Source organism: Trichomonas vaginalis, chromosome IV (genome assembly GCF_026262505.1).
Source record: "Trichomonas vaginalis G3 chromosome IV, whole genome shotgun sequence".
Taxonomy (NCBI): domain Eukaryota; phylum Parabasalia; order Trichomonadida; family Trichomonadidae; genus Trichomonas; species Trichomonas vaginalis.
In genome coordinates this window covers 7,409,547-7,433,700 of record NC_067206.1, presented here as the reverse complement: position 1 = coordinate 7,433,700, position 24,154 = coordinate 7,409,547, and the positions used below count along the sequence as shown (strand labels likewise).

The 24,154-nt window shown below is 32.9% G+C and overlaps 10 protein-coding genes across 10 annotated transcripts, besides 2 other annotated features; 9 read left to right on the top strand and 1 right to left on the bottom strand.

The window, feature by feature from the left end:
* Positions 1-912: part of a mobile genetic element that runs on past the window's edge.
* Positions 478-912: a terminal%2Cinverted (terminal inverted repeat of MuDR-N3_TV transposon ID:TVAGG3_0047420).
* A 55-nt stretch (positions 913-967) lies between these two features.
* Positions 968-1,198, top strand: TVAGG3_0047410 (protein ubiquitination; the record flags this gene model as incomplete). The annotated part of the gene is made up of 1 exon (XM_001313102.1): positions 968-1,198. One exon carries the CDS (start codon positions 968-970, stop codon positions 1,196-1,198), a length of 231 nt encoding a protein of 76 aa, XP_001313103.1.
* Positions 1,199-6,572: 5,374 nt separating this feature from the next.
* Positions 6,573-7,529, top strand: TVAGG3_0047400 (ankyrin repeat protein family; the record flags this gene model as incomplete). The annotated part of the gene is made up of 1 exon (XM_001313100.1): positions 6,573-7,529. One exon carries the CDS (start codon positions 6,573-6,575, stop codon positions 7,527-7,529), a length of 957 nt encoding a protein of 318 aa, XP_001313101.1.
* A 747-nt stretch (positions 7,530-8,276) lies between these two features.
* On the top strand, positions 8,277-8,897 carry TVAGG3_0047390 (glycine-rich protein family; the record flags this gene model as incomplete). The annotated part of the gene is made up of 1 exon (XM_001313099.1): positions 8,279-8,788. One exon carries the CDS (start codon positions 8,279-8,281, stop codon positions 8,786-8,788), a length of 510 nt encoding a protein of 169 aa, XP_001313100.1.
* Positions 8,898-9,483: 586 nt separating this feature from the next.
* Positions 9,484-10,218, top strand: TVAGG3_0047380 (glycine-rich protein family; the record flags this gene model as incomplete). Its single annotated transcript, XM_001313098.1, has 1 exon — positions 9,484-10,218. The coding sequence occupies one exon, from the start codon at positions 9,484-9,486 to the stop codon at positions 10,216-10,218; it is 735 nt and encodes a 244-aa protein (XP_001313099.1).
* A 484-nt stretch (positions 10,219-10,702) lies between these two features.
* TVAGG3_0047370 (glycine-rich protein family) lies at positions 10,703-11,557 on the top strand (the record flags this gene model as incomplete). The annotated part of the gene is made up of 1 exon (XM_001313097.1): positions 10,703-11,557. The coding sequence occupies one exon, from the start codon at positions 10,703-10,705 to the stop codon at positions 11,555-11,557; it is 855 nt and encodes a 284-aa protein (XP_001313098.1).
* A 333-nt stretch (positions 11,558-11,890) lies between these two features.
* Positions 11,891-12,754, top strand: TVAGG3_0047360 (glycine-rich protein family; the record flags this gene model as incomplete). The annotated part of the gene is made up of 1 exon (XM_001313096.1): positions 11,891-12,754. One exon carries the CDS (start codon positions 11,891-11,893, stop codon positions 12,752-12,754), a length of 864 nt encoding a protein of 287 aa, XP_001313097.1.
* Positions 12,755-13,044: 290 nt separating this feature from the next.
* Positions 13,045-14,063, top strand: TVAGG3_0047350 (glycine-rich protein family; the record flags this gene model as incomplete). Its single annotated transcript, XM_001313095.1, has 1 exon — positions 13,443-13,967. The coding sequence occupies one exon, from the start codon at positions 13,443-13,445 to the stop codon at positions 13,965-13,967; it is 525 nt and encodes a 174-aa protein (XP_001313096.1).
* Positions 14,064-14,997: 934 nt separating this feature from the next.
* On the top strand, positions 14,998-17,778 carry TVAGG3_0047340 (glycine-rich protein family; the record flags this gene model as incomplete). The annotated part of the gene is made up of 1 exon (XM_001313094.1): positions 15,253-16,107. The coding sequence occupies one exon, from the start codon at positions 15,253-15,255 to the stop codon at positions 16,105-16,107; it is 855 nt and encodes a 284-aa protein (XP_001313095.1).
* A 291-nt stretch (positions 17,779-18,069) lies between these two features.
* Positions 18,070-20,356, bottom strand: TVAGG3_0047330 (uncharacterized protein; the record flags this gene model as incomplete). The annotated part of the gene is made up of 1 exon (XM_001313093.1): positions 18,124-20,313. One exon carries the CDS (start codon positions 20,311-20,313, stop codon positions 18,124-18,126), a length of 2,190 nt encoding a protein of 729 aa, XP_001313094.1.
* A 189-nt stretch (positions 20,357-20,545) lies between these two features.
* TVAGG3_0047320 (3',5'-cyclic-nucleotide phosphodiesterase protein) lies at positions 20,546-23,985 on the top strand (the record flags this gene model as incomplete). The annotated part of the gene is made up of 1 exon (XM_001313092.1): positions 20,727-23,945. The coding sequence occupies one exon, from the start codon at positions 20,727-20,729 to the stop codon at positions 23,943-23,945; it is 3,219 nt and encodes a 1,072-aa protein (XP_001313093.1).
* Between the last annotated feature and the right edge of the window lie 169 nt (positions 23,986-24,154).

Genomic DNA, 24,154 nt, shown 5'->3' with positions numbered 1-24,154 from the left:
GAACTACAATATCTTAACAATTAGCTCATCAAAAACACAACCTATAAACTTTAATTTACTTTTGTTTTTTTCAATATATGAACTAAATTTTTTTTTTTCAAATTACTCCACCACTGGGAAAAGTATTTAATCAGATGTTGCCAGCCTCTTCATCATTGCATTAACAAGTCTTTGACTCAGAGGTTGCCAGCCTCTTCATCATTGCATTAACAATGCTTTGACTCAGAGGTTGCCAGCCTCTTCATCATTGCATTAACAAGTGCTTTGACTCAGAGGTTGCCAGCCTCTTCATCATTGCATTAACAAGTGCTTTGACTCAGAGGTTGCCAGCCTCTTCATCATTGCATTAACAAGTGCTTTGACTCAGAGGTTGCCAGCCTCTTCATCATTGCATTAACAAGTGCTTTGACTCAGAGGTTGCCAGCCTCTTCATCATTGTAAAAATGTATTACCGCTTTTTTTTTAAATTCAATCGTAACATCTCAATTATCCCGCCAAAAATTATTGGGTCTAAATTGTTTTTATTATTATTATTTTCAGAAACAAACTAACTTGTTTTTTAGGAATTTATCATTCATAAAGTCTTTATGATATATTTCAACTTATAATGAATATGAAATTATAATTGTATTTTTTGAAAAAAAATTATTCATGATCAATTCATGATTTAACCAGTTCCTTCAAATTAGGAGAGCATATTCAAATATAATCGCTCATTAAAATCAATTTTTATATTTTTTTTTAAATCGAAATTATCTCATCATAAACCATGCAAACTGACTATTTGTTCTTATCACCATGTTACCAATATCAGAATTGTCTTTACAGCCAAAATTTCGCTCGATAAAAGTCCATCCAATAGTGAGATAATTGAGCAACTAACATTTTTCCATATCACAAAAAACCTCCGCCATGTAATTTTGAAAATTCCGAAATTCATATAGAAAATACAATTTACGGAGCAATTATGGAAAACAATCTTGAACTATTCATCTCATTCACACAAAGAGAAGGATTTGATAAGGATAAAAAAATTCAAAGCAGATTATATCCAGACTCTTATAATAATTATTCATTACTTGAAATATGTTGCTATTATGGAGCAGCTGATTGTTTCAAGTTATTAAGATCAGAATTTAACTCGAAAATAACACAAAAATGTTTAGAGTTTTCATTTTTAAGAGGAAATCCAGAGTAGAGATGTGAAAACTTAAATTTTATAATCCCTGGGATGCACTTTCTTCGATTTTTTTAAAATTTTTGGGATAAATTTTGACATCTTTTTTTTTTGCTGGCGACCCCCCACCCGTTCACAAAAAAAAATATCGAGCGAAGGGGGGTCCCAGCAAAAATCGAAAATTTTTTTGTGTAACGGGGGGTCGCCAGCGAGAACCTTAAAAATAAACTTCAGAAAAAAAATCTAAAAGAAAAAAACGAAAAGGCCCTGGGTCGAACTGGGAACTTTAAGGCTTATACTATGACTCTTACCACTGAACTATATTATCTGTGGATCGGTGCTTTATAAATTGTAAATATAAAGATTATCATAACGAATTAAAATATAAAATAATAAATATTACTCTTATATATTATTAGATTTTAAGGATACCCTTACATTGCGTAGTTAGAAAGAGAATATGATATTGTCATGATTGCTAAAGTTTTAGGCTCCAGAAATGAATATACATCAAACTGAAACAATTGATAAATTGAATGAACTTTTGAGAGGTTCTCAAATAAAAAAAATATCTAATTTTTACAATATTACTATTATTATCCACATATGTATATATAGTAATTTGAGAAAACTTTTAGGAAAAAATAAGTTTAATAAAAATCTGAATTTTACTTGTTGTGGGATTGTTATTAATTGACACTCCAGACGTATTACTAATAGTTATGCGTATGCAATTAAAGTATTTCTGATGGACAAAATGTGAGATTTATATCAGATAATTCATTTCTACTATTAAGTTATTCATTTATGAGTTTGCACTTATTCGCACTAAATAAATAACTATTAAAAATTGTTTTAATTAATTGACACCATATAATAGAGTGAATTTGTTTGATCAAACAACAATAGATGATAGATATAAAGCCAAGAAACTTGCTATTAATATGCTCTACTTGCTATTCAATGTAAGTATGATATTTTCTAAATGTTTCGTTCAGATAACTTAGATATATTAGTCAAAATTTGAAATTTTAATAGCACATATATTAAAAATAATATATATTCATAAAAGATTAATGAAATAGTAAAAAAATCAATCAAATTATAAAAATACAACATTTAGAAGAATTCTTATTATCCTTCAAAAAGTCAGTATTTCTGCTGTAATTTTCTACAACATTGTAGTTATTGCACTTTGTCTATGGATTTGTATATATGTTATATATAAATTATATATCTAAACTGCCCATAGTGCAATTTTTATATAAATTGTTTATTTCTTAACAATTTCATATGAATTATGCTTTTTTAAGCGTATCAAAGCTGTGTTCTTAATGTGCATGGATATATCAAGAAAAATGTCGAAAAAAAATGTGAATTCACAAATTCACTGAATTTTCACCGTTTTTTGAATTTTGCTACAGCACTAATATTAAATAATACTAAAATCTTCTGTCTTTGTAAAAGAATAAATTCTGACAAAAAGTGCTCGTTTAAATTTAATGATCATCTGTATGACTAAGTGGTAAAAAAGTGTTTATGACCAAAAAGGGTTACATGCTTAGTCTATTTTTCTGACAGGATACTCTAGATTTACATGATCTCTATTTCATATCTCCGTTTTTAGATTCTTCGACAGATTTATGATAGAAAAACCAAGTTAACAAATTTCCGGCATGTTAATGAAGAAATCTACAGCTACCCTCAATATTATTTCAATAATCAGTATCGTTTCTCTTACAATTTATTTTTTCTCAATAATTTGACAAGAAATAAACAATACACACTTGGTTTTACGTATAAAAGCTAAGTGTCGAACTTAATCAACTTTACTTACTTAGCAAATGAATATTTTTGTGGTTGCGAGTTCTGAATGCTGAAGTTTTAGATTTCTCTATAAATGATATCATTGCACTTACAATGTTGTTCCAGCCTATCGCATAAATCATAGAAAATCCAAAAAAAAAAATAATATAAAGAAAATTCATGTCATGAAGTTCAAAAAATACCGTGTAACATTAAAATTTGTTATGCATAATACATTTTAGCTATTATTGATTTTTTTTAATTTTCGAGAAATTGAATAGTGAGTCCGATAGAGAAATTTTTAAAAATCCTAGTGCCTCATAGAAGTAATTTCCCTCGTCTCCCATACTTCCAAATGTATGCATATGACAAAACTTTTATGCATTACACAAGTGGCCAATAATATCTATAGAGAAAAAAATTAGAAATTTAATTTTTTTATATGATAGTATATTTCAGATTTGCGAGCGTAACTTTTTTCTCCATGGCATACTTGTTTTAAGAGCAAATGATCAAAATCGTCCTTCAATTATTGAAGGAGCTGATATCTTTTGAAAATTGAATTGAAAGGGTATTCAATTTTCAAATTTCCTCTCAATTTTGGAAACATATCAACTCTATGAATTAACAATTATGTGCCTTCACAGTTTATCAGTCATATAAGGTGCTTATAAAGAAAAAAGTTACGCTCGCAAAATATGTTTTTATATAGATTTCACATAAAATAATTATGTAATTTCTAAAAAGAATATTTTTGTTCTTGAATATTAAAGTGTATTGTAGTTTAAAAAGTTTTAAATATGTTGCTAAAATTTCAGGTTTATAGCTCATGTCTAGCATGACTTCTTCGTATGCGCAAAAAATCTGACACGTAAGGGTATCCTTAAATTACAAAATAATAATAACAAAAAAATATTCATGACCGGAGGTTTTAATTAATGTTTAATGAAAGAGAACGATTCATTATAAATTATTGAATGTTAAATTGTTGTAAAAACACATTGAAATATTTGTGAAGAAAATGGCTATTTAATATTGAAAAATAAAAATAACAAAATGTTTATTTCATTTAGTTGCCATTAAGATATGACGGCTATTTAACAAGTTTTTCTTGGATCTTAACCGCCTAACGTTCAAAATTAACCTTTGTGCTTTGATATTACGTTCACATGTTGCCTCCGAAGGAGATGAACATAACAAGCGTAATGCTATTTCCGCAAGGATGGATTTTTCTCCAATTCTATGCGAGATCTCTTCCCAAGCATAATTTTGTGCCTCGTCCATCAGATCGTTCTCAAAGATGTCTGATTCCTTATTGATGAACGTATTATATAACGAGAGTACAAGCGTTTTTTGTCTTTCGTTCAATCGGAATTGAACCAAAATGCGCTTGAGGTAATCTTTAGCTGCTGTTAGATCATTTTCGGCAGTCTGATGATTATCCTCGCGTACATCTTGCAATGTAAGCCTAAGTTGATCATCAGATTCGACAATTCTACGAAATGTGCCTTCATCTGTTACATCAATTACAGCGTTTGTGTTACCTCCTCAAAAATAGAATCCATGTAAATGTCCTGTAAATCTTCTGCCGGATCTTTATCAGGAATATGTCACTTTGAAAGGAACTCAAGGGATCGGCCAAATCTTCTACTTCTTCGTTTTTAACAAAACTTTCTATGGAAGTAGAAACCTTCCTCTCGGCGTGAGAGAGAATGCCAAACACCATAGCCCACCAAAGTCAGAGTCCAAGGTATAGCTATCCAATGAAGATGCCAAGATGGATCCGAATGCATTATGCAAATTGGATGTCAAAAGATTGAGAGCTGATATGGCTTTACGAAGCCAAATGTAACAATTTGCCAACAATGCCTTATCCGATTCGAATACTAAGATTAGCTTTTTAAGAACAGCTAAACAATCTTTCAATTGTACGATTTTATCGTGATCTACATTTATATATTGCTTGATTTTGTTTTCGACTTAAGAATAAAGACACATATATTATAGTCATATATCCATCTGGTGGATACATGCTGTGGACATTGTGCACCTATATCGTCAGCATGAATGCGACAAAGTTCTGCATTCTGTGCACATCCTTTACTAAACTTTGTAACTGGTTGTTCTTGCCAGCAATATATTGATAGCTGTTGTGGATTCTGTGACACAAACAGGGAATAAGCAATATCTTGTAGTATTTTGGATCTCTGTCATGATAGAATGAATCATTCCAAGTATCTTTGAAGCATTTTAACTGTGCTGGTCCTCCGTCAACTACCACACTACCTATCTTGACTTTCCTAATGTCAATTCTGTTAAATCCTGCTGTTATTGCGGATTTATAATCCTGACTTGTCTGGCCATCCTTCATATCTATCGCCTCTACTGGTAGGCTTCATTGCTCCAACGGATTTGTTAAGACAAAATCAAGATGTGGGTAATCATGTGTCTTGCCTTCATCGATGGCGACACAAGTGTATGCTTTTTTGGCGAATTCGAGAACTTTAGCAAGGTGTATGCTGTTAGCAATAGCAATCATTCTATTTCGGATCTCATCACGTGTAATAGCTTATATAATTTGTCAGCAAGTTTTTCCGGATTGATATTAGCTGACTGAAGTTGTTTGTATTGTTCATCATTTGATATATTTGTGAACATAATGAAAATCTTTGCAACATGCGTGAATTCTGGGGATGCAAATGTGTCTAAGGCAAGGTTGAACTTACCGGTAAAAATGGTCATTTCATCGTATACATTCGATAAATCAACATTGGATCATTTGACTTTTACCTTTATTGTAGTAGTCAAGTAATGTTTGCTGCGATAATGCTTCCCGGCCTGACATGTGTGAACATGAGTCTTAAGCCAGTTTTTATAATGATCCTCCCTTTGTTCTTGCATTGAACACCGGCAAACTACGCCATCAGATCGTGTCACAAGTTCATTGCATTTTACATACCACTTGGGACTACCTTCATGTTTATATCGCATGTAAACATGTTGTTTCGTTTCAAGATCGGGATATGTTGTGAACCCGACTTCTTTCATTAATGAAGTGATTTCTTAAGTTGAATAAAAACAAATTTGATTGAAATTCATACAAAATTTTTTTTATCATTATTATTTAAGATGCTTTTTTATGTTGAATTGTTAATTTTTTTATTTCCACCTGGGATATTTTGAATTGGGCTAGCCCAATCCCACCTCTCAATTTTCTCTCAATTGGGCAATGGGGATCCCATATAAAATGTATTGTAACAAAATTTTACATGCATAATATAGTACAATTAAACAACATTCTAAAAATATTAAATTCACATCATTTACTTGAAGATTTTATATTTTCAACAAAAATTAATACAATAATTACATTAAATTGAGGAGATTTATAATAATTATTATAAATTAAAATATTATTACTCATTAATTTGTTGAAATATTGCATTTTAGTGGTAAAAATTAAAATTTAAGTTTACATGCAGAAAAAAAATTTTAAATTCCAAAAAAAATTCAATTGGGATAACGATAGGGACAAAAATTTAGAATCCCCATATGCTTGGGATAAAATCACATGAATAATCCAGAGATCATGAGTGAATGTTTGAAATATCAAAAACCAAATAGAGAATGCATGGAATATGCAACTATTTCACACAATATTGATTTTGTTACATTCTTAATGAATGAATACAATATTGAAATCAACTTAAAAGATTGTGGATTTTATAACAACCTTGAAGCACTTTTAATTTATTATGACCAAACTAATGATATTAACAAATGCTTTATTCATTCTGCTTTGTTTAACATTCTATCTCTTTGTGAATATTTCCTATCACATGGTGCAAATATCAATGAAAAAGATGATTTTGAAAAAACAACTCTTCATTATGCAGCAGAAAGTAATAGTAAAGAAATAACTGAACTTCTTATTTCACATGGTGCAAATATCAATGAAAAAGATAATTTTGAAAAAACAACTCTTCATTATGCAGCAGAAAGTAATAGTAAAGAAATAGCCGAGTTTCTTATTTCACATGGTGCAGATATCAATGAAAAAGATGAAAATGAATTTAATGCCCTTCTTTATGCTGCATATAATAATAATAAAGAATTGGTCGAGTTTCTTATTTCAAATGGTGCAAATATCAATGAAAAACGTATATATGGAGTAACAGCTCTGCATGATGCAGCTCGTAATAATAGTAAAGAAACAGCTGAACTTCTTATTTCACATGGTGCAAATATCAATGAAAAAGATGAAGATGGAAAAACTGCTCTTCATCTTGCAGCAGAAAATAATAGTAAAGAAACAACCGAATTTCTTATTTCACATGGTGCAAATGTCAATGAAAGAGATGCAAATGGAAATACAGCTCTTCATATTGCAGCACATAATAATAGTGCAGAAACAACCGAATTTCTTATTTCACATGGTGCAAATGTCAATGAAAAAGATAACAATGGGAAAACTGCTCTTCATTATGCAACTCGTAATAATAGTAAAGAAACAGCCAAGTTTCTTATTTCACATGGTGCAAAATAATAATGTTTCTACATAAAATGATATTCTAAATTCATATTCTTTCTATTTCTGATAAATTTAGAAATAAAAAAAATTATGCTTTTATCATCGATACTATATTATTTTAACATACCACCTCGCAATTCTATAGAAATTCAGTCAGAAAAGAAGAAATATGAGTATCAATCATAGTGATTTTAGTAATTTGATAGGATGATAATTTTATGCTTACTGAAATTCGATTTAAATGAGCATAAAATAGAAACTATGTCCCCCTAATAATAGTTAATATTGCATTAAATGTATCCATCATCACTAGATAAACACTACAATATACTTTAGAAGTGAAATAGAACCGTCACTTTTAGATTCAGATGAAATAATCTAATATTCTTATGAATGAACCTGATGGGTTACAATGAGAAAAACAAATATATTACCAGATAAGATAGATCTAATCAAACAACATCTGAAAGAAATTATCAAGGTCTAAAAGCAAGATAATATGATATTTCGAAACAAAGATTCATTCATTAAAAAACTTTTTGAGCCGAATTTAACACAAAAAAACAATCATATGTTTTTAGGAATAAATGGCCGAAATCAAAGCAACTTTAACTTAAAATGATTGTTTCTGATAATGAATACACTAAAATCCAGAAAAACTCTGCTTAAGATAAAATATTGAATGTAAGAAGTTGAAGATATTAAAGAAATAAATAATGAAAATCGCGAAAATAAAATCACATTTACTGAATCGTGTAAATTAAATGGAAGTATTGTATCCGTGTACATGTAAATTAAATGAGTCTGAGGATGCGACACCTCAAACTGTAGAATTAAAGCCTGGAAAGTATTTGGTCGAACTTTGGGGTGCAAGTGGTGGATGTAATGAGACAGAGCGAAGTGGTAAAGGTGCATATGTATGGATTCGTCTAAATCTCGTTGAATCGAAAACTTTTACACTCTTTATTGGTGGAACTTCGACTTTTTCTAATATAACTATGGTGAAAGGCGGTTGCAACGGCGGTGGTGATTCATTTCAAGGTAACTATAAGAATGGTCGAGCTCTGATCGCCGGAGGTGGTGGTGGATCTACTTCAATAGGTCTGTCACTTTTTGATTCCGATCGAATTGCCGTTGCAGCTGGTGGAGGTGGGTGTGGGTGCGATGGCAGTGGTGGGAATGCCGGTGGATTAGTTGGCTTTGATGGTACATCAACTTTGGCATCTAAAAAAGGGCGAGGTGCCAATCAAGAAGGCCCTGGTATCGGAGTATAATATTATAATTTGTATAGACAGAAAATGGGACCCTTCAAAAAGGAGGTAATGGTATTGGCGAAGCCTTTAATGGCGGTGGTGGAGGAGGGGGATATTATGGTGAAGGTGGTTCGTACGAGGCAGGTGGTGGTGGCGGATCTTCGTATAAAAAGTCAGGTTATTATGGCGGAATTCAAAGTGGATCAGAAACATTTCGTTCTCCTAGTGGAAATGAAGAAACAGGTCACTACGGCAATGGCTTTGCACGAATCAAATTCCTCTCATACTCATGTGTATGTAATATCATAAATCCAAACAGATTCTTTAGTTTTATGAATTTTGTTGTTTTGTTATTTTCAGATAAATAAACATTCTTTATATGTTAATAAATACTTCATTTATTTTGACTTGTATTTTTTTCAAAACGAAAGTCAAAATTATCTCAACCATTTCTGATGTTCTTTCTCAAAATATTGTTCAGTTGATTCTTTAAGAATCAATTGTCAAACCAAAAAATCGTCAAGCAAATTTAAGCATATTAAGCTTACAAATCGAAACATTTTCGCTACATTTCGTTTTTAATTTCTCTCAAAATATTAATATCACTATATTTACACTAAAAATGGTATTACCAATGAAACAAAATAATGATAAAAACGAAATAATGGATGTTAATCGTAAAACTAATTTCAGATTTACTAAAATGCGTAATATAAATGGAAGTATCGTATCTGTGTACATGTAAATTAAATGAGTCTGAGGATGCGACACCTCAAACGGTAACGTTGATGCCTGGAAAGTATTTGGTCGAACTTTGGGGTGCAAGCGGTGGATGTAATACGAAAGAACGAAGTGGCAAAGGCGCATACGTATGGATTCGTCTAAATATCATTGAATCGAAAAATTTTACGATCTTTGTAGGTGGAACCTCGAATTATTCTGATGTAACTATGGTGAAAGGCGGTTGCAACGGCGGTGGTGATTCATTTCAAGGTAACTATAAGAATGGTGAGTCTCTGATCGCCGGAGGTGGTGGTGGATCTACTTCAATAGGTCTGTCACTTTTTGATTCCGATCGAATTGCCGTTGCAGCTGGTGGTGGGGGTTGTGGGCGCACTGGAAACGGTGGCAACGCCGGTGGATTAGTTGGATCTGATGGTACTGGAATACTGAATTCCAATTACCGAGGATTAGGAGCAAGCCAAGAATGCCCTGGAACAGGGGGTTGGGGTTATGATGATTTTCGAGCAGAAGATGGGAAAATTAAAAAGGGAGGAAATGGTTTTGGATTAGCTTACAATGGCGGTGGCGGTGGAGGGGGATATTATGGAGGAGGTGGTGCATATGAGGCAGGTGGTGGTGGTGGATCTTCGTTTATAAATCCAAGTTATTATGGCGGAATTCAAAGTGGATCAGAAACATTTCGTTCTCCTAGTGGAAGCGAAGAATAGGGTCACTATGGTAATGGTTTTGCACGAATCAAATTCCTCTCATACTCATGTGTATGTAATATCATAAATCCAAACAGATTCTTTAGTTTTATGAATTTTGTTGTTTTGTTATTTTCAGATAAATAAACATTCTTTATATGTTAATAAATACTTCATTTATTTTGACTTGTATTTTTTTCAAAACGAAAGTCAAAATTATCTCAACCATTTCTGATGTTCTTTCTCAAAATATTGTTCAGTTGATTCTTTAAGAATCAATTGTCAAACCAAAAAATCGTCAAGCAAATTTAAGCATATTAAGCTTACAAATCGAAACATTTTCGCTACATTTCGTTTTTAATTTCTCTCAAAATATTAATATCGCTATATTTACCCTAAAAATGGTATTATTAATTTAATGAAATAATGATAAAAAATGATAAAAACGAAATAATGGATGTTAATCGTAAAACTAATTTCAGATTTACTAAAATGCGTAATATAAATGGAAGTATCGTATCTGTGTACATGTAAATTAAATGAGTCTGAGGATGCGACACCTCAAACGGTAACGTTGATGCCTGGAAAGTATTTGGTCGAACTTTGGGGTGCAAGTGGTGGATGTAATACGAAAGAGCGAAGTGGCAAAGGTGCATATGTATGGATTCGTCTAAATCTCGTTGAATCGAAAACTTTTATGATCTTTGTTGGTGGAACCTCGAATTATTCTGATGTAACAATGGTGAAAGGCGGTTGTAACGGTGGTGGTGACTCATATCAAGGTATACTTATGAATGGCGATTCGAGAATTGCGGGTGGAGGTGGTGGATCTACTTCAATAGGTCTGTCACTTTTAGATGACGATAGAATTGCCGTTGCGGCTGGTGGTGGTGGCTGTGGAAATGGGTACAATGGTGGCAACACCGGTGGGTTAGTTGGCTTTGATGGAGCATCATGCGTGGGAACTGAGCAAGGAGGGGGTTCAAGCCAAGAAGGCTCAGGGATTGGAGGTTATTATGAAAATCATATAGCAGAAAATGGTAAAATTAAAAAAGGTGGGAAAGGAACAGGAGTGGGTTACAATGGTGGTGGTGGTGGAGGGGGATATTATGGAGGAGGTGGTGCATATGAGGCAGGTGGTGGTGGCGGATCTTCGTATAAAAAGTCAGGTTATTATGGCCGAATTCAAAGTGGATCAGAAATATTTCGTTCGCCTGAAGGTATTAACGAAGAAGGTCACTACGGTAACGGCTTTGCACGAATCAAATTCCTCTTATTTTCATGTGTATGTAATATCATAAATCCAAACAGATTCTTTAGCTTTCTGAATTTTGTTGTTTTGTTTTTTTCAGATAAATAAACCTTTTCATATACTACTTATTAATGGGATTAGATAGATTTATATTCTTTTTTAATTCTGATTCAAATATTATTCATGCAAATTATTGAATGCAATCCGAAAATTTGAAATTGATTCAATATAAATTTATCATGTGTACGATCGTATAATCAAAAGTGTGATACAAGATATATTAAAAGTGAATGATTTTGTATCAGATTTTTTCAAAATAAAGGAACTCAGCAAGTTTAAATGGAAAAACTTATTTAAACAATACCTGCATGATAATATCAACGAAATACATGATAGTATTGTAAAAAATGACAGAAAATCTATAGAAGCATGCGATATTAAATGGAAGCATCGTACACATGTACATGTAAATTAAATGATTCTGAGGATGCGGTACCTCAAAAAGTGAAGTTGAAGACTGGCAAGTATTTAATTGAACTTTGGGGTGCAAGCGGAGGATGTAATACGAAAGAACGAAGCGGTAAAGGCACATATGTATGGATTAGTTTAGATCTTGTCAAAGAACAAACTTTCTGGATATTTGTTGGTGGAACTTCGACTTATTCTAATATAACAATGGTGAAAGGCGGTTGTAACGGCGGTGGTGATTCACACCAAGGAACATTCAATGATGGTAACGCTCTGATAGCCGGCGGTGGTGGTGGATCTACTTCAATATGTCTGTCACTTTTTGATTCCGATAGAATTGCCGTTGCGGCTGGTGGTGGTGGTTGTGGGCGAGTTGGTGACGGCGGCAACGCCGGTGGGTTAATTGGATCCAATGGAACATCCATTAAACCCAATTTCCCAGGATTGGGTGCAAGTCAAGATGGACCTGGGATCGGAGATTTTTATATTGATGGAAATAATTATGTTCATAAGGCAGAAAATGGAAAGATTAAAAAAGGAGGAAAAGGATATGGATTGAGTTATAACGGCGGTTGTGGAGGAGGGGGATATTATGGAAGAGGTGGTTCCTATGAGGCAGGTGGTGGTGGTGGATCTTCGTTTATAAAGTCAGGTTATTATGGCCGAATTCAAAGTGGATCAGAAACATTTCGGTCTCCTGAAGGTATTAACGAAGAAGGCCACTACGGTAATGGTTTTGCACGAATCAAATTCATCTCATACTCATGTGTAGTTCAATATTTTAATAGGAATAATTTTCAATTTGGTAGCATATATCTTTTTGAATATAAAAATTAATTTTCTATATCTATTAAATTCTTGTCTTGGCTTTTAGAGTTAATAAAGGAGCTTTGAAAGAAGACAGGGATAAACATATTTTTTTATACTGATGAGATGATACCTTAATGTACATTTCTGTCCCTTAATGGAGATCCGGTGTTTCCTAATTTAATTCCCGCATCTTGCACGTTAAACTGTGTACTATATATCAAAATATTTGTGCATTTTTTCAAATTAAAACTGGATTTTCTCCAAAATCGAACAAATGAAACCGTTTTAAAAATTAAATCGAAAATTTACACACTTAAGTAAGCAATTCATATATTTTAAGCGAAAATTTAGTCGTAATAAAATTCGAAACTTAAATTTAAATGAAAAAACTTTTCAATGTACTTGCGTCGAAAATGTTGATGACAATGCTACTCCCCAATTTGTTGTTCTGAATGAAGGAAAGTATTTAGTCGAATTATGGGGAGCTAGCGGTGGATGTGATACGATCGAAAGAACTGGAAAAGGTGCTTATGTTTGGTTTCATCTGTATGTGAGTACAAAAACTAATTATACGATTTATATTGGCGGCCATGCCGGTTACTCTGCTGTTGAGCAGGTGAAAGGAGGCTGCAATGGCGGTGGAAATTCGTTTCAAGGGACATTTGTTCAAGATGCAAAGATTGGCGGCGGTGGTGGTGGATCTACTTCATTCGGCATGTCACTTTTAGATTCCGATCGAATTGCCGTTGCGGGCGGTGGCGGCGGTTGTGGCCGCGTTGGGAATGGTGGACATGCAGGAGGCATGACTGGTGGGAATGGAATAATTTTTGCCGATAATGATCCTGGTTGGTGTGGAAAGGGTGAATCACAGATTTCTGGCGGAAAAGTCGGCTCGTATTATGATGGATTTACAACTCATCTTGGAAAAGATGGAGAATTAAAGCGAGGTGGTGATGGTTATGGACAAGGATTTAATGCAGGTGGTGGTGGAGGTGGTTTTTACGGAGGAGGAGGTTCTTATGAGTCAGGAGGTGGTGGGGGATCTTCATATCTGAACCCAGTTTTGTATGGAAGTATACTTAGCGGTAGCGAATCTTTCAAATCTCCTGAAGGCACTCTTGAAACCGGTCATTATGGTGATGGTTTTGTTCAAATCACACCAATGTATTATACATGCTTAGCACATACCTATATGCAGCTTCATTTTCTATTTACTTTAATTTCTCTCGGTTTTTCTTAAAAATCAACTTTCTTGTATATATATTAAGGATCTCGTTTGGAGAAATAACGGCTGGGATCTCCAAATTCCAAAATATAAGCTTCTCCAATTTTGTAAATTTTAATGTAAATTATACACTATTTTTTACAAATATTACCCCCCTGGTTTCTTATCAAAATGTCAGATTTTAACTTTACAAACCATTAGATTTGTAAAGTTTGAAATGTCAAAACTCCCAATGAGTTCACCTCACATTTTCTCCATGGAGACGTGGAGAAAGTATTCAATTTTGAATTGGTGGAGAAGACAGACTAGTTCAATTTCTCCATGGAGATGGAGAAATGGAGAAGCTTTGGAGACGGGTATTGCATTCGTTTTCATGGAAACTTCCTATGGGCAATATTTTTGGGATTTCAATGATCTACTGATCCCAAGAAATAGTTCCAATATTTATTTAGAATATTATTGAATTTTTATTTCTTGAATGTTAATCAGCATTTATGGCGAGTTTATATTATATTTCACCTATAGATATTAGTCACTACCACAAAATATCATATCACAGATTTTTATGCATTTTCAATTTAAAACAATCTTTATTTGATAATACGAATAAAACTACAATAGTTTTCATCTAATCTATTAATGATCTCTCTTAGATCATCGATAAAATTAAATCTAAAATATTTTTCATTGATTCCCAATAAAATCAGTTTAGCCTAAGGGAGTTTGCTTTCGCATTTCTATGTTGATTACTTTCATTTATATTATTCATGAAATTACAAAAATATTCCTTGATATAATTTGCCAATTCTTAATTAAATGTTAAGTACTTCCTACATATCAAGTTTGAGCACAAGCTTGTTAAATTTAGGAACATGACTGATATTGAGATATATATTTTGCCAAATTGAAGTTTACAATTTGTAAAGTGTCTCCAAACTTAAGTTTCTATTATAATAAAAGCTCGTAAACCTAATAGTATGATAAGATTTGAAAGGTATCAATTTACACCGTTTTTTTTTCAAAAAAATAATTGATCAAATTATTATGCACGATCGGAAAATTTGTATTTGATTCAATCAAAGTTTCTAATAAACTCGAGCATATATTAAAGGGATGCGATACTGCGAGTATAGAAAGTGAAAGATTTCAAGAAAAATTATTAAATAAGTTTCAAAATAAAAGCTTTCGACAAACTGAAATGTAAAATTCTATTTTGACGATGTTTATATGAAAATAATAATGAAATGCATGATACTACGCTAAAAAATAACATAAATAATAATTTAGCTTGCGATAATAAATGGAAATATCATATCCGTGTACATGTAAATTAAATGAGTCTGTGGATGCAGCACCTCAAACTGTAGAATTAAAGCCTGGAAAGTATTTGGTCGAACTTTGGGGTGCAAGTGGTGGATGTAATACGAAACAACGAAGCGGTAAAGGAGCATATGTATGGATTCGTCTAAATCTCGTTGAATCGAAAAATTTTACGATCTTTGTAGGCGGAACTTCGACTTATTCTAATATAACTATGGTAAAAGGTGGTTGTAACGGCGGTGGTGATTCATATCAAGGTAACCTCAAGAATGGTGAGTCTCTGATCGCCGGAGGTGGTGGTGGATCTACTTCAATAGGTCTGTCACTTTTTGATTCCGATCGAATTGCCGTTGCAGCTGGTGGTGGGGGTTGTGGGCGCACTGGAGACGGTGGCAACGCCGGTGGATTAGTTGGATCTGATGGTACTGGAATACTGAATTTCAATTACCGAGGATTAGGAGCAAGCCAAGAATGCCCTGGAACAGGGGGTTGGGGTTATGATGATTTTCGAGCAGAAGATGGGAAAATTAAAAAGGGAGGAAATGGTTTTGGATTAGCTTACAATGGCGGTGGCGGTGGAGGGGGATATTATGGAGGAGGTGGTGCATATGAGGCGGGTGGTGGTGGTGGATCTTCGTATAAAAAGTCGGGTTATTATGGCCTAATTCAAAGTGGATCAGAAATATTTCGTTCCCCTGAAGGTATTAACGAAGAAGGCCACTACGGTAATGGCTTTGCACGAATCAAATTCATCTCATACTCATGTGTTGTTAACATTTTCAACAGAAACATTTTTCCTTTTGATAAATTCTTTTTCATTTTTCTTGTCTCATAGAGAAAATAAACGCTATCTAATATTTGTGCATTGAGATATATTTTCTCAATCATAAACTATGAGAGCTAAAATCTACTATTCTAATTTAATCATTATTTAGTTTCATATTTCATTTTATGTCAAATTATAATCTCACTCATGTAAGGGGTCTCTATGATTATTCCTTTTTATATTCAAAAAAGCTGAATAGATCTAGAAGTCTTTCGCCACCTAAAAGTCCTAAAAAAACAAAAAAGCAAAATAACGATTTCATTCAAGAAAATAACCAAGAGTCTGAAAAGTATTCATCCGAATATACGGATTACAACTACTATACATATTCGGAACCATATAATTCAAGCATTATTTATAGCTCAGACGAAGAGCGTTTAAATGGTTACAAGATTAGAGCAAATTTTTTAGTTAAAAGAAGATATTTTTATACATGGTTTTCTAGGGCGTGCATACGTAGTGCCTCACAAGCTAGGCAAACTATGATTGAAGAAAATACAAATTACATTTTTCCGGAATTTTCTTCTCTGAACTGGCAATCAACAGAAATAGAGCCAACACGTGATATTGAATCTCGATTGAAATATGGAAAGAGTTTTTTAGGAATTCGTCCAGTTTCATTCCTCGAGAACTATAAATAGATATGCTGTTAAGAGTAAATGTTTGTTGTTTATATAATTACCAAATCCTTATCAATCGACAAATACATTTGTTGATAATTAGTGAATTAAAATGTCAATTCAGCTGTTGAGATATTAATAGTGCTTGCCTAAAGCATCGGGGTATAAATCATGATCGTGAAGCAATCTGTATCTTATTGTGTTAGGTTAAAATTCAAATGATGTATTAAAAAATGTCTGATTTCCACAAAATTGTAAATAAAGAATGTAAGAAAAGAAGTACAAGTCTAAACTAATAAATGTTTATTCTCTATATATCAATATTAAATAACAACAGATCTGAACTTATATCTAAGCATATAAGTTTGAATGGCATTCATTTCTCGAACTTAAATAGTTATCATGAAGCTTTTCAGTGTTTTTCAATCGAGTTTGAAGATTATTTATCTTATGTAGTAAAGAATGATTCAAATCTATAGTTTCAGGAGGAATAAATTGTACTTCTTTTCTTGCATTTAGCTCTGCATTAACTGAATTTAGTCTTGATAATAAAATACTGCGTTCTTTTTCTCCATATTCATAATCAGAACGTATTTTCTCGTTTTCTTTACGAAGTTTTGAATTCTGTTCCTTAAAGTCCTCTAATTTGTACTTAAGCTGTTCTATTTTACTATTGGAATCTTTTGAAAATTTTTCCATGATTTTTTCTGATTTATTTATATGTATTTGACACTTCTTTAATTTAAGTTTTAGCAATTCTATTTCATTTTGCGTATTTTTAATATAATTTGGTACCCATAACGAAAATTTGTTCAAATCATCTGGAGTTTCTGGCACTAATTTAGAAACATTTGTCATTATATCTTGAGCAAAATCCCTTTTTGGTGTATTTTGGAACTGCATTCTATCAATTACTAAAAATGCAAATTGCTCAACTTTTTTTATTACGTTTTTCTGCGCAAGAATTTGATCAATTAATGTGATTTTTGATGTATTGTCTATTTTAAGAAATAAAGAGATTTTGTCAGCAGTTTCATCAATAATTCGTGCAATTTCTTCCATTTTGTATTGTAACCGTTTATTTTATATTATATCAAATGTATAGAATAAAAATATTATAGAAGTCAATATTATTAATTGTTACCAATCATTTAGAATGCACATCTATGAAAAGAAATTAAACAACTGTACATTCAAATTTTATTAAAATTCTTAATTCATCATGTTAAATTATTTCGATTTCATTCATGTTAAAAGAGTTTACTTGAAGATTAAGACTTTTTGTAAATGATTCTTTTGCTCAATGATCAGCAAATCTGTTAAACAGTGAAAGAAGCATGTAAAAAAAATCAAACAATACATTTTAAAATTAAAACAAAAACAATCAATTAAAACTATAATATTCTCAATTCTTCTCATTAAGTTTTTCATCATTCTTATCTTCTTTTTCTTTATCATATTTTTCTTTGTTATTCTTATCTTTCTTCTCTTCTTCTTCCTCCTCCTCTTCTTGTTCTTCTTCGTTTTTCTCTTCTTCCTCTTCTTCTTCATTTTTCTTTTCTTCCTCCTCTTCATTTTTATCTTCTTCTTCGGGTTTCTGACCTTCCAAAACTTGAGTAAGACCTGGATTTACAAGAGGTCCTAAATACATCGGAGGTTGGTCTTTCTGTTTTGGTTTCTTTGGCTTCTTTGGCTTTGCAACTTCCATTTGTTCTTGTTTCTCAGCTTCTAGAGAAGCAATTAATTCCAAGCATCTTTGGTTGCAGCTTGAAATTCTCGAGATAAGATTCAATGGATCGCAACCAACTTCTTGAGCGGCAATTCTTTCTTTGTCTATAATTTGTATTGCGTTTATGCACCAATCAATTTGTGCTTCAATGTTATCTAAATGTCCAGACAAATTAGAATCACCTGAAATTGTGTTTCCTATTGCATTTATAAGGTAGTAAGCAGTAATTTGGTTTCTAAAGTTGTTTGCTGATCTTCCTCTTATTTTCTTTCTTAATCTGATCAAATGGATTTCGATTGCTTTTCGAAGTTCTTGCATTTGCTTTGTATATTTTTCTTCATCGTGTTCGAAAAGAGGAATAGTGATTAAATGCTCGCCACCATCATCATCGACCATTTGGAAGCCATCAAATGTTTTGTATTTACCTTTCTTCTGTTTTTCCTTTTCTTTTTGCTCATCTTCTAAATTCTTGTTCATATTCATGATCATTGTACGAAGACCAATTGGTTTATTAGGCTGAATCTTCATTTTCTTTGATTCTCTTTCTTCTTTCCTCTTTTGCATCGCTTGTTGAAGCATTTCAACAGATACATAAGGATTTTTCGGTTTTTTGGTTTGATTTTGCTTCCTTTTCTGCATTTCTTGTTGTAGCATCTCTGGAGATACATAAGGGTTCTTTTTTGGCTTATTTTCCTCAGAATTATTTTCGGGATTTTGATTATCTTTTTCTTCTGTATTCTTATTGTTATTATTATCTTTTGCTTCCTCCTCTTCTTCGTTCTGTGGCTCTGTATCAATAACTGCAGCTGTATATTCATCCGGTTGGGAAATTTCAGCGAGAGTTTCAAGGCATTCTTTCACACCATCCTTGTAATTGTTTGATATGACATTTACTTCGGTTTTTGTCGATGATTCCAAATTTGATAATTGATTTTCGATCAAAAACGAATAATCAATAACTTTTTCAAACAAACTTGTTGTGCTTGCTTCTTGTGATTGCGATTGGTCATTCTGATCTTTGATATCATTCAGTGTTGAAACAATTTTTTGGAGTTGTTCTTCGTTTTTGGCTTTAATATCATCTATTTCATTATGAAATTCTGTATTTAGCTCTTCTATCTTGGCAGGAATGACATTTTCATCAACTTCTTTGAGATTTGTTAACGTTTCTGTCAACATCGCTTCAAGAGTTTCATAACTGATTCCAAATTGATCTGTATCGAGAATCTTTTGGAATTCATTTAGTTTTCTTTCATTTGTATGTAAATTTGGCGTAAGATCATTGATTTTTGATTCAATCGATGTCGCAAAGAGAAAAGTCTTGTTTTTAACAGACTTGAATTCTTTAACTTGTTCGTCAATCTGTTCCCCAATTGTTCCAACATGTTGAGCTGTCGTCATTAAAATTTGATTTGTTTTATTTTTAAGGGTTTTGATATCTTCTTGTAATGGACGAGTTTTGTTATCCAGATCATTTTGCATAAATCTATCGAATTTGTTAGAAAGTTCTTCGTATTTTTTGGCTAATCCTGAAATATCTTCAAAAATTAGCTTTTGTGATTGAGTTTGAAGCTCTTTCGACTTCTTTTGAGTATCATCATATTGATCATAAACATTTTTCATCATTGGTAAATAACGTTTTTGAAGATCTTGAATTCGCTGATTCAATTCTTTCATTTTGTTTTCTTGAGCGATGGAGCGTGATTTTTGCTTTGCGAGGAACTGGTTCTGTTGATTTTGTAGGATTTTATTATTATAAGCAGTGAAAGTTTCTGAGGAATTCGATGAGTTGTTGGTTAATATAATCCCTGAATACGATGGTTGTGCAGGGGCTGCCTGAAACCGAATAGGAGGTAAAGAACTCATCAAAAATTTCTGACAAAATCTTCTCAAAATCTCGGTAGGAAATTATATTTGAGTGAAATCAATGGAAAAACCGACACCAAAACGCTTCCAGAAATAAAATCAGAACTTTTAAACGCAATATTTTAATAATATGATCTCACTCGGGTTTTAGATTGTATTACATTCAGTATATGATAGCAATCGAAAATTTGATCAAATGCACCAAATGTTATCAAATTATCCCTAATATGTCAATTAAATGCATCAATACAAAGCAATTCCAAATGATTTTGTACTATGTGAAATAAGTGGTTCAATCACATCTTCATAATTATGTCTTGTCTCATAATGGATCTGGCACGCCTTTGAAAATTGCGTGTAAAGTTATTGTAAAATCAAATTCGTTTTTTTTTTACAAAATAAAAAAAAAAACTATGTTTCGGAAGCATGCCAGATCACGGGAAGTTTCACCACATACCTATTCGAAGCATGTTACTCCGATGATAGTTGCAAGTATTAATTCGCCGCAAACGCCTTACATTTTATCACCATTAAAACCATTGAGTCGATTAATAGACAAACCTGTTCCAAAGTCACAACCAAGATCTCCAAGAGATCCTTCACCAGAAAAAGAGCGCAGTAGATCAGTTGAAAAACGAAATACTTCACCACCAAGAGTTCAAGACATAATTAATCCAAAAGAAGAAAAAGTATCGATTAAAGAGTCAAGGTTAGAAAGTATGGTAAAACAAGATGCTGAAATTGATGAATATTTCATAAAATTAGGTTCTTCGAAATTACTGAACGAAGCAATTGAATCTTTTCTTGAAGAAAGGATCTCCAACTCAAAAGTAATCTTTTGGGAAGAAATTGCGTCATTACAGCTCTTATATAGCTTCAGAATGAAAAGATATTCTTCACATGAAGGAACAACAGTTGGCTTTGCATTCTCATCACGCGAATTAGTACAAATTCCACATTTGAAGAACCACCCGTCTTACAATGCAGAATTTGATGGACAAATTGCAAATCCAGATTCTCGCGTCGTATTTTTCCCATTAAATGATTCAAGCGGTAATTTAATTGGTATTGTCCAAATTCTACTGAAAGTTAACGATCGTCTTTTAGAATCTCAAATAAATTTCATAAATCAATTCCAAAAGAAATTTACAGCATTTAGTGAATGGATTCTCAGTTATACAATACCAGAACAACTCATTGGTGAATTCTCACAGCTCCTAGAGTTCGAGCAATTTTTAGTTGCAACTCAATCAAGATTACATTCACTTTTCAGAGCAAAACGTGTCGAACTATGGATATATCATAGAGATACAGGTAAAATACTCAGATGCACAGACAAAATCGAAGAAATAAACGATAAAAAGAAAGGATTTGTTGGAAATGCCATTACAAAAGTCCAATTAATACATACTCTCGATGTAATGAGAGAGCAGACATATAATGTAGCTGTAGATGGTAGCGAACATGAAGCAGTTTTCGTTCAACCTTATGATAATCAGAATGATAACAGAGTTTATGCAGTTGTTTTACGCGGAAACATGAGAGATGAGATATTCTCACATCGTGATGAGGTTCTCCTTAAGAAAATCGGACCTTATGTCATGACATCGTATCGAAATGCGGAAAAGTTCAACAATAGGAAAGAAAAAGACTTCAATCCAATCAATTCTCTTACAGAGTCGCTTCCTAAAGCTAACCAAGTCAAGCGCGGAGAAGTTTTCCTTCAATCATTGATGAATGCCTTAGCCCAAATCACCAAATCCGAGCGAGTCCTGTATTTCAAGGTTGACCATGTTGCAAGGGAAGTCAGATCCATTTACATCACCGGAAATGAGCCCCCAATAACTTATAATCTTGGCCAAAACCACGTTGGCATTGTCGCCGAGACTGGGCAGCCAATCAACTGCTCAGATGCCCAGAAAGACAAAGACGCGGACACTGTCTTCGACTCAGTACTCAGCCGACAGACCAAGACGATACTCACAATTCCGATCGTTTCCGTTGATGGAAAAATTTCCGCTGTTATACAGTTAATCAACCGCGGCGATGGTGAGCCTTTTTCGAAAGACGATGCAGACATGGCCTCTGTTGTTGGCACAATCTGTATTTGTCTTCTAGAGAACTCCCAATTGCTCAGAGGAAACATTGCAATGAGAGCATCGATTGATTCCGCTGTCAAATTGATCAACTCAATTTTCACATCGAAATCGACAAAAGAAGCATTTGATGCTTTCACAGATCTAACCAAGACAGTGACAAACACTTCTGAATGCATTGTCTACATGTTAGATAAAGTTTCCGAGAGATTATATGATTATTTCGACATCGACAAAGAAGTTCTTCCAAAAGAAGGACCAATCAGCGAATGCATGAAGCGCTGTAAGCCACAGTTCGTCAACGATGTCTCCAAAGTATCGCAGCCTTTGTTTGACAAAGGAATAACAAGATTGTGCTGTTCTCCTTTGCTTTCTAACATGAGTTCTCCAATCGGTGTTGTTATCATCACAAACGGCTCAATTTTTACTGATGTAGAAAGCAATTTATTGGCACATTTATGTAACATCTTTTCTCTTTATTTACAGAGATTGATTAAAGAGAAATGCATTGAAGAAGGTCCTCTTAAATCGGACATTGATATGTTGATTTCTGTTCATGAAAGGAAAGCATATAGTATTCCATCGATTATCAAACCAACAAATGAACAAAGCGATGAATACAAAGGCATCAGATTCAAAGCATTTTCTTTGGATGATGCTGATGTAATGCGTATTTTGTTCTTTGCGTTTGATAATCTTGGAATCATGAATTCATTGAAGATAACAGCTGAAACTGTTTATTCTTTCATCTCTATTTTTAATTCTAGTTTTGTTGAAGGAGTTGCTTTCCACAACAAATTACATAGTTTAGATTGTATCCAATTCTTTATGTTTATGAATCAATTAGGAACTCTCGGACAGGTATTAAACGTTGTAGAAATGCATGCAATCCTTGCTTCGATATTCTGTTATTCCATGAAACATGATGGAACAACAGATATCTACAATGAACATGCAAATACAATTAATTACAGAGTTTTCGGTCCGAAAGTTTTGTCTGCAAGAGCAAGAGCTACTTTATTAGATATATATTCAAAGGAAGGAATGTTAGGAGAAATGAGCCAAAATGATAAAAACTACTTCTGGAATGTTTCTACGACATTATTACAGTCAATTGATCCAGCTGATATACAGCCATTGATCAATAAACTTAAGGAAATCGTTAAGACATCACTTGTGGATTTGACAAATACTGAACATAGATTGATAATCATTGAGTTGATATTTAGAGCTGCAATTATAGGATGGACTGTCAGACCGTTCGGAATCTCTTCTAGATGGCAAGATTTAAGAGCACAAGAAAGTTTCGCTCTTGGAGAAAAAGAAAATTCGCAAGGTTTAGTTTATTCTTCACCTATGAATTCGCCGGATTTGTATGTAAGACCTAAATCAGCTATTGATGTTCTTGTAAATCAATCAATGCCTTTGTTCGAAGCACTAAGCTTGGCTTTCACAGAAATGAAGAGTCTACTTGACGCTGCTGTGGAAAATAAGAACGCTTGTGAAGCAGAAGCAGAAGCTCTCAATAGACAATGATCATTTTTAAATAAACTGTTTATTTATATATTTTTTAGAATATACCCTATGTTATTTACGAAATCCCACAGTTTTACTGAGGATTTAGAACAGAGATTTTGAAAATACTATATGAAAAAGAATTTTATTGAATGAATTTTTTTTCATTAGATAAGTTAAAGAATTTCTATGTTTACTATTAGAAACTTATGTGATAGCTGGGATATTTA